At 34.4% G+C, this 9,810-nt stretch overlaps 2 protein-coding genes and 1 long non-coding RNA gene across 3 annotated transcripts in view; 2 read left to right on the forward strand and 1 right to left on the reverse strand.

The window, feature by feature from the left end:
- Positions 1 to 5,283, forward strand: part of LOC103516904 (carbohydrate sulfotransferase 5-like) — a 30,355-nt gene extending 25,072 nt beyond the window's left edge. Inside the window, exons 8-11 of the mRNA XM_026829175.1 lie at positions 3,463 to 3,530; positions 3,604 to 3,715; positions 4,151 to 4,176; positions 4,442 to 5,283. Coding sequence (XP_026684976.1) covers positions 3,463 to 3,530; positions 3,604 to 3,715; positions 4,151 to 4,176; positions 4,442 to 4,737 — 502 coding nt within the window. The 3' untranslated portion in view covers positions 4,738 to 5,283. The remainder of the gene's footprint in view (positions 1 to 3,462; positions 3,531 to 3,603; positions 3,716 to 4,150; positions 4,177 to 4,441) is intronic.
- A 136-nt stretch (positions 5,284 to 5,419) lies between these two features.
- LOC113470613 lies at positions 5,420 to 6,990 on the forward strand. Its single transcript, XR_003393601.1, has 2 exons — positions 5,420 to 6,114; positions 6,404 to 6,990. It is a non-coding gene; the product is annotated as an uncharacterized LOC113470613 (long non-coding RNA).
- Positions 6,991 to 7,168: 178 nt separating this feature from the next.
- On the reverse strand, positions 7,169 to 9,345 carry LOC103516901 (mediator of RNA polymerase II transcription subunit 19). Its single transcript, XM_008481890.3, has 4 exons — positions 9,177 to 9,345; positions 8,806 to 9,004; positions 7,722 to 8,306; positions 7,169 to 7,514 (listed from the first exon to the last, which is right to left on the reverse strand). The coding sequence occupies exons 2-3, from the start codon at positions 8,984 to 8,986 to the stop codon at positions 7,819 to 7,821; spliced, it is 669 nt and encodes a 222-aa protein (XP_008480112.2). The 5' UTR covers positions 8,987 to 9,004; positions 9,177 to 9,345; the 3' UTR covers positions 7,169 to 7,514; positions 7,722 to 7,818.
- Positions 9,346 to 9,810: the final 465 nt, after the last annotated feature.

Genomic DNA, 9,810 nt, shown 5'->3' on the forward strand with positions numbered 1-9,810 from the left:
TCCTATGTTTCCATTAATTTAAATATAAATCAGATAGATAGCAAAGACACTAATAAAAGTGGTCGTATTTTTGATGTAGGGGTTTGATAAGTTTTAATTTTAACTCTTTGAAGGACGGGTTTTAATTTTTAATTGGAAATCTAAAAGCGTTTCCACAGTTCCGTCCATATTCTCCCGGATTCTAACATTCCTAAATGCTAGGTACCTATCTTATCCCATTTTACAATAACTTATGCTCCTTTTTCAAAACATTCCTGAATGCTATCTTATCGCATTTTACAAGAAGGAACTTAAAATGCTCGTTTCTCAAAAAAATTGTTAATGCTAACTTATCCCATTTTACAATAACAGAACTCACGCTCCTTTCTCAAAACATTTCTTGCTAACTACAATAACTTATGCTCCTTTTACAATAACTTATGCTCCTTTCTCAAAACATCCCTTAATGCTAACCCTTAATGTTCTATCCCATTTTATACATATTATGATCCCTTCTCCCAACATTTCTCCCTTATCCCTTCCCGTATATTGCCCAGATAGAACAAATCAATTTCAACTTGTACAACGCACTCGGTCAACTTTTAATGATATGACAACACGTGAGAATAATACTAGTATGTGTCTAGATACAGAAGTGGCATTTGTTATTCCAGATGTTTTGTCAACATGATTATGCTTATGACATTCAGTTATTTCAGTTTACATACACATTCAGATTGTATTATTTATCCTATGTAGAATGTAGATACTTCTACTGTGTATCTACTTATTTCACCATTCCTCCCTCTCCTAGGAGTTAGTAGGTAGGACTACGCCATTGTTAGCCTACTGATAGTCAAAACCAACTTTTAACCAACAAACCAACTCCACATCCACACCGATAAAAATAATGATAATAAAAAATATTCGAGGTGATAAAAACCAGCCTGTTTTCATCAATTAATTGTCCTTTAGATTGAGACGAATAGTTTCAAGATATAATTGCAAAACTTTCTGTGTTATGAGAATAGTTATGAAATATTTGGAAACTTTTCTGGTGCAGTTTCAGTTTTTATCTCCTTCTTGCACCGTTCACTTTGATAAACTTTCCTTTAAAAATAAGGATGTGATCTAGAACACCTACACCTACACTTCCCATCCACATAATAAGGTATCTAATAGGTATATATCTACTCTACGCCACCACCTATGTACATATTTTACTATTTACTCGTATGTGATTGTATCTAATTTCTAATAGGTATCTAATAACACTAATGGATGCAATTCAATTCAACCAAAAGTTATCAAGCTACGCACTTTTGGCTTACCTGACTATTAAAATATGTAGTGGACTAAATAACTCTTGAAAACCCTAGTAGAGGGGTGTAAATTACTACGAGAAAAGCAGTGGGTCCTCTGGTTTATTTGGAAAAGATCAACCACGAGGTATGCTCTGGGTCTGGTAGCTATCTACATAGTATGGTCTTTATTTTATGTAACTCGTGGCGATAGTAATATTCTCATAGGGAGGTACGAGTATTTCATGTTAGGCTTACGTTTTTTTTTTAATTTTATTATTATTCAAAATAGGTTTAACGACTTTTTAAGCCCTCGATATTGTAGCCTAATACCCAGCACCTATTGATTAAAAAAATGCTGCGATTATATTTACGTACCTTGGTAGCCTATACAAACTTTTGTATAGCGTTTTGTAGTGGGATGGGGCAATGGGTATGAAGAACAATAGCTCCATCATGATGGAGATCCCAATACAAAGATATAAGTAGGGATTATGCATACCTACATATCTATACTTGTATGTATGGGTAAATGTAGGCATTTCTCAGAAAAATCCCAAAAACCCAAAGGCAATGGAGCCAAAAAATACCAATACTTACCTAGGTACACGGAATTTTCTTCACTGTTGGAAAAAAATGTCGAGTAAAACAAAGGACTCACTTCATTTGCTCTTTTTTCTAGTAAAAAGACATTTTGATAGTGACGAGAAGAGAACTCTTGTTCAAATATTTCTCCAGGACAAATAAGGACGGGAAAATGGACACGTGTGAATACGCGTAGATAGAAGGGAAACACTTGTCTTCACTAGAACGAAGAATGAAAGCACTATTCCACGTGAAAACTTGTAGAGGAAATATTGAGTTTTCTCATGGTTTTCTTTACCTGCGAAATACAAGTTTCTCATTTTGCTGAATGTTTCTGTTCTATGCTCCCATATTCAAAGTGAAAGTTATGTTGTTCAACATTGAAAGAAAAATAGAAAGTAGAAAAGTATAATTTCTACCTATGTGGGATACATTTGAAAATAACAACAAAATTTATATCGGACCAACAGATTTGAAGGTTACTGGGAAGCTACAATATGCTACATTCATAAATAATGTAGAATATGCTAATCAAGCTACCTTGTATCTACATACTAGATCTGCAACAATCAAAGCAAAGTCTCAGGACGGGGCTTTTCACGAACGCTTCCAAAATAAATAGGTCCCTAACATGGTGAAAATGATTCTAAAACTCGTTAAACGCTCAGAAACAATACATGGGCTAATTCCATATCCCAAATTTCATTCCACGTATTTCATGTCCCTCCATCTCTTAATTTAAAGAAGATTCCTACTAGGTACAAACACATTTTAATCAAGTGAATAATAGGAGATTGATTGCAGTTTAGGTACTTGTGCAGAAGTCACGTCTATGGAATATTGCTACCAAAGGAACTGTCACAAATGAGCAGTGACCAGTGTTATTATAGGGTTAGGTTAAACAAAAGAAGGAGTTTTCAGAATTAGAGCAGTGATTAGTGTTATTATAGGGTTAGGTTAAATACAAAAAGGAGCTTTTCTTTTTCACGGGTGTGACTTCTGCATAATTACCTTATCTAAAATTGAGTTCCAGGCCTACTAGGTACAAACACATTTTAATCAAGTGAATAATAGGAGATTGATTGTAGTTTACATTGTTCTGTTTACACATTGCAGACCTTGTTTAGACTGCTGAGGTAAAGGGACTTTTTAGTCTCATTCGAGCAAAATAAACAAGGTATATTCTATTCTCTTTGTTTAGGGTAAAGTTCGTCCCGTGCGGAAATGGAACTTTAACAAATGCATTTCGGAATTCCAGGTTAAATCTCAGGGTACTCCTCCTCATTAGGGATCCTCGGGGTATTCTACAGTCCCGCAAGCACAGAAAACATTATGTATTGTACTATGTTAAGCCCATAAAATACACGAGACCTTGTTTAGACTGCTGAGGTAAAGGGACTTTTTAGTCTCATTCGAGCAGGATAAACAAGGTATATTCTATTCTCTTTGTTTAGGAGACCTTATTTAGACTGCTGAGGTAAAGGAACTTTTTAGTCTCATTCGAGCAGGATAAACAAGGTATATTCTATTCTCTTTGTTTACGGTAAAGTTCGTCCCGTGCGGAAATTGAACTTTAAAATGCATTTCGGAATTTCAGGTTAAATCTCAGGGTACTCCTCCTCATTAGGGATCCTCGGGGTATTCTACAGTCCCGCAAGCACAGATGTTCACAATCAATTTTAATGGTGTGATATTTATACCCATGTTAAAGTTAAGCAATATTTGGTCAAGCACAGAGTTTGGTGCCCTGGCAATCCAGACTGCACGGAGTCTAGTCGTTTATGTGCTGATATGGTGTCGGACTATTCCGCCGCTCTCAAGTTCAGCAAGAAGTACAAAAACAGATTCAAGTGAGTTGATAATCAACAGGGGTTGTTATTATTATCATCACTATGTATTATGTTAAGGCGGTCTCTTCTTGATCCTTGTGTGCCGCGTCCATTTTTGTTGAGGACTATTCGACTATTGCACTGAAACAGGGGTTACAGTAGATCTGAACAGCGAACTCGTGTTGAACTTTTTTCCCGTATAGCCCTAAAAACGTTGGCCTAAACTTGTGTGCCGCGTCCATTTTTGTTGAGGACTATTCGACTGTTGCACTGAAACAGGGGTTACAGTAGATCTGAACAGCGAACTCGTGTTGAGCTTTTTTCCCGTATAGCCCTAAAAACGTTGGCCTAAAATAGCGGCCGAATCGTACATTTTTCGAGACCCGGCCCGCAGAAGACCTGAGATTAGATATTATTTTCAGCATCTTCATGTCTCTATTTCGTTTCCCTTTTCAGAGTAATGCGATACGAGGACATTTCCCTCGACCCGTACTGGCCCGCAGAAGACCTGAGGTTAGATATTATTTTCAGCATCTTCATGTCTCTATTTCGTTTCCCTTTTCAGAGTAATGCGATACGAGGACATTTCCCTCGACCCGTACGAAAAGAACTTTCACAAATGATCAACTTTCTGGGAATAATATGGTTAGGTAGAACGCGAAAAGAACTTTCACAAATGATCAACTTTGTGTGTGTTCTTGGGTTTAGTATAGGGCTCGAACCTCGAAAACATATAAAAGGACTTCATCGACCCGTACAAGTCGGTGAGTGGCCTGTTCTCCTTCTTCGGTCTTGATCTCCATCCCAAGGTAATCGATTTCCTTGACACTCACACCAAAGTAGACATCGGCGGCGTATCCAGTACTTACCGGGATTCCAAATCGGCACCGTTTCATTGGAGAAACGATCTGACGTTCGAGGAAGTGGATGCGATTCAGGGATCGTGTAAGTCCGCCTTGCGTCTGTGGGGCTACAAGAACGCTGTGAATGCGTCTCATCAGAAATCTTTCATTCCGATTTCCAAGCAGTTCACGTTTGCCTAGGGTCTTGAGTCTTAGTATAATATAGACGTAGCAGGTTCTTGAAATAATGCCACGCCACGTCCTGGCAGTGTATAGCATACCATTTAAAAAAAAAAACCTAGCCGATGACATGGACGTCACACACGCGCAGGTATACAGAGCCACACTAGTTAGCTTGGAAGGTAGCCTGCCTTGTAAGCCGTTAGGTCGCGGGTTCGAATTCCACCCGAGGCAAACATTATCATGAACAGATGAGGTCCTTATGACTTGCGTATGTAACTCATACAGTGAACTAGTCCAAAGTGAGGACTCCTAACATGATAATGCTCGTAACACATTACTCGTAGGGACAATATTCTCATTTTAATCTCAGCAACATATCATACACTTTTTTTTGTTCACAATCAATTTTAATGGTGTGATATTTATACCCATGTTAAAGTTAAGCAATATTTGGTTGATTAGCTAAGATACTGCTATTTTTTAATAATGATATCTTTTATTACAAGCTGAAAATTTCACTTTGTGCAATAGTAAACTAAGCATTTTTTATCTTTGCTCACCCCTGTTATTTGATGTACGCTTATTGCTCGTATACTACTTATATACCTACTGAATTAATCTGAATCTCCTTTTTAGTTTCCTCACATTATTATTTGTAGACTCATTTATTATTGTACAAAAATGCTCTCTTAAGCATTTTTTATCTTTGCTCACCCCTGTTATTTGATGTACGCTTATTGCTCGTATACTACTTTTATACCTACTGAATTAATCTGAATCTCCTTTTTAGTTTCCTCACATTATTATTTGTAGACTCATTTATTATTGTACAAAAATGCTCTCTCTTCTCCCTTCAGTTTTTAAAACCATGACATATTAGATCAATAGGTTGCTAATGCTATTTTAGTATTGTTTATTAATATTGTTAAATAATTTAAATATTTAGTGCCTTTGTTAATTTTTTATTGACTGGCCAGTGCTACATAGAAGCATTCTTAATTTATAATAACTCAACACATTTTGGTGAACTCACGTTCAATCACTTGTAATTTAAGTGCCTTTTATAGTTTTTGTGATTATTTATCGATATTAGAATTTATTTTTGGGAACCTCAGTCACTTTTTGCTTTTTTAAATATTTAAGTAAATAGAGAATCTCGCATCTGATTGACTGCCTATTTTTACTTTTTATTACAAAAATTTTCTGTATCTGATCAATGCCACACCTTCAATACATTTAACCAAGAAAATTTATTTGATTAGCAAAACCTTACTGCACACCCCAGTCTTTCATGCTACCTACTTGGGTTAAATAGATTACGTTTACTCAAAATCACACTACTGCTTGAAATATTACTTTCTCTGGCAAGGTAATATTGCAAAGTCCCACATCAAGGTAACTTTTTTCATTTAGTTAGATCTAAAAAGTAATAACTATTAGACTTTTAAAGTCAATGCGTTAATATCGGGTAGGCGTGTAGTTTTGTCTTTTAAACAAAAACTCTTATATTTGTTCCACTTCACATTTTACAGCCGTTTAATCCTTTGGAGAGAGGTTTAGACATTCTCTGTAACAAACATTTAGACCTTGATTGGTCACCAAAGAGTTAAGTAACTAGCTACCTAGTTGTCTGAAAGCAAGGGTACAGCAGATACAGATTCCTGGTTTTGAGTCCCACATCAAGGTAACTTTTTCATTTAGTTACCTAGATCTAAAAAGTAATAACTATTAGACTTTTAAAGTCAATGCGTTAATATCGGGTAGGCGTGTAGTTTTGTCTTTTAAACAAAAATTACAACATATCAGTTAGGACCTCTATTTTCTACATGGTGCAATAATATGTTGAAGTTGTCATTTAAAATTATTCATTATTAATTTTGGCATATTTTTAATTTTGTTAACCTCGCACCTTGTACTTGATAAATTTCAATTTAATATTAATTTTAACTTGAGTATTTCTAAATTAATATGTTAAGCTTTTTTAATTTACCAATAGATGTTTATGATATACACTAAAATAATTAATTATTTAGCTTTTTCAATGGCTCTGGGGTAGGTTCAATTAGGATTTCCCTAACCATTCGTACACGATTAGTTGAAGTACAAGAGAATCAAATTGCCTTCGTTTTGTGGCCTTAAAACAAAAATTAGACATGAAATAATTCATTCAGTTTTATTGTAATTTTTTACAATTTCACTAAGCTTTTTTAAGTTGTAAAAGATTTTGAAAATAAAGAACAAATTATTTTAGTATTAATGTGTAACATTCAATATGGTGTTTCTTATTCCTTTAGTTTTTCAGTCCTCAAAAGTCAGAAAACTAAATCCAACTTCCATGTGAGAGTGAAAAAAAAAAAAAAAAAAAAAAAAAAAAAAAAAAAAAAAAAAAAATATTAAAACCAAAAAAAATTTTTTTTTTTTTTTGTTTTAAAAATAGAAACAAAAGAGATAATATTGACACCATAAAATATTTATTTTTGGTTTTGATTAAACTATCACTTATACCTGAATAATACATTATTACTTACTGTACAACAATAGAACCTCTACCTCATTGTGCCTAATTGAAATAATATTGATTGGCAGGAGAGATTTTTTTCCATCTGAAAGAAAAGAAAATGAGCCAAGTTGTCTTTTCAAATAGGCAGACCTAAAAATTTCATAGTTATTAATTGAAAGTTGAAAGCAGAATTTTCATTTACTCTATACATACACAAACCTACTAAAAACCATTATTTACAAAAGTACAACACTATTCTTGATATTATTTACATACAAGGATGAGATGAGTGAAAAGTAAATGCACATGTACAATTTATTGAACAGAAGGAAGTATCTTCTAAAGGTATTTCTACTGGAGTGACAAATTGGAGTTCTACTCATATTTTTATTCTATTCTGTTCTTTTTCTTCTTCTCTTTCTTTCTCTTCTTCCATTGGAGTTCTACTCACATTTTTATTCTATTCTGTTCTTTTTCTTCTTCTCTTTCTTTCTCTTCTTCCTGTAAATGCACATGTACAATTTATTGAACAGAAGGAAGTATCTTCTAAAGATATTTCTACTGGAGTGACAAGTTGGAGTTCTACTCATATTTTTATTCTATTCTATTCTGTTCTTTTTCTTCTTCTCTTTCTTTCTCTTCTTCCTCTCTTTATCATCATTATGTCTCTTTTGTTTCTTATGTTTCTTCTCATGTGAATCACTGTAAGAAACATCTCCCATGTTGGCATCTGGATTTGATGTGTCTCCAGTTTTGTACTTGTGTTTTTTGTGCTTATTCTTGTGTCTTTTGGATGCCACCTGGTTTGCTATACGATACTGTTCAGGCAAGTTGCCTGGATGTAAACGAAAGCCTGCAAGCTGGACACTGGTCAGTGGAAGGATTTCTTTACCACAGATAGGAGGTTTTTCGATAACAGAACGTAGTGAACTATTGTCCTGACTACCAGGAGCATCAATGATACCTGGCAGGTTGGGTAGAAATGATGACAAGGACTCCTTCAACTTTTTACCACAGAATTTGTTATAGGTATGCTCCAAACCATAGGATGCCATTAAATTCACTGATCCAGTCTTTTCACTTTTACCTGTAAAAAAAAAGAAAAAAAAAATGTGAAATTAAACACACTTAAAATTAAGAGAAATGTCCCTTTGTTGGTGTGAGAAGTGTCTTCCTTTTCAGCATCCCTACTTATCTAAAATTGAGTTCCAGGTCTACTAGGTACAAACACATTTTAATCAAGTGAATAATAGGAGATTGATTGCAGTTTAGGTACTTGTGCAGAAGGTTAGGTTAAACACAAGAAGGAGTTTTCAGAATTAGAGCAGTGATTAGTGTTATTATATAGGGTTAGGTTAAATACAAAAAGGAGCTTTTCTTTTTCAAGGGCGTGACTTCTGCATAATTACCTTATCTAAAATTAAGTTCCAGGCCTACTAGGTACAAACACATTTTAATCAAGTGAATAATAGGAGATTGATTGTAGTTTACATTGTTCTGTTTAAACATTGATAATAGAGATTTACTTGAGTAGGGCCAATGGGTATAATAAAATTACTTTTTTGTAGTTTACCTATTGAACTAACCTGGGGGTTCTTTCATTAAATAGAATGGTCCACTGTGAACTATGGATGGGTTTTTGCCCAAAGATATTGTAGTTTTCAATGTCCCTGTAGTGTCCTGTCGAGAAACAATAGGAGACCTTGAACCTCTTGGAGAAGTCTTGGGGGAGTACTGCTCCATTTTACGATACTGATCACCCATCATCTTGAAACCTAGGAGAACCTGTAAAATATGATGGATGCCAGCAATAAGTAAATGAAATCAGTAGAATGTTTGTGGACCACATAGAATCAGTAGAATGTTCATCATTAATCTAAATTAGAAGAAAATGGCAAGGTAAAAGTAGGTACTGTACATAGATAACAGATCTTTCAACACTTTACATGAAACTTACCAGGTGAAGGTTCCAGAGGTAACAACAGCCAATAAACGGCTGGGTATTTCAGCTAACACTTTTTAAAGGCAAGAACTTCTTCAACATCAAAGATAATTAGATAAATAATATTAATTACTAAAATCAAAGGATAAGAACTTTCCCTTTTTTTCCTTCTTCCTTCTTCATCAAAATCAAAATTTTTCCAAAATTCAATAATCGAATCAATTATTTCGATTAATCGATATGCAACTCGAATCGAATTCAAAAATTTCGATAGTTGAAAAATCGATTATCAAACTCGTTTGTGCAGTGTGGTTTACCTCTGATTTACCCTTGCTTTTGAAGACTTTACGACAAAAATAATTCTACTAGGTACAAACACATTTTAATCAAGTGAATAATAGGAGATTGATTGCAGTTTAGGTACTTGTGCAGAAGGTTAGGTTAAACACAAGAAGGAGTTTTCAGAATTAGAGCAGTGATTAGTGTTATTATATAGGGTTAGGTTAAATACAAAAAGGAGCTTTTCTTTTTCAAGGGCGTGACTTCTGCATAATTACCTTATCTAAAATTAAGTTCCAGGCCTACTAGGTACAAACACATTTTAATCAAGTGAATAATAGGAGATTGATTGTAGTTTACATTGTTCTGT

The sequence above is a fragment of the Diaphorina citri genome, unplaced genomic scaffold, assembly GCF_000475195.1.
Source record: "Diaphorina citri unplaced genomic scaffold, Diaci psyllid genome assembly version 1.1 scaffold1694, whole genome shotgun sequence".
Taxonomy (NCBI): Eukaryota; Metazoa; Arthropoda; class Insecta; order Hemiptera; family Psyllidae; genus Diaphorina; species Diaphorina citri.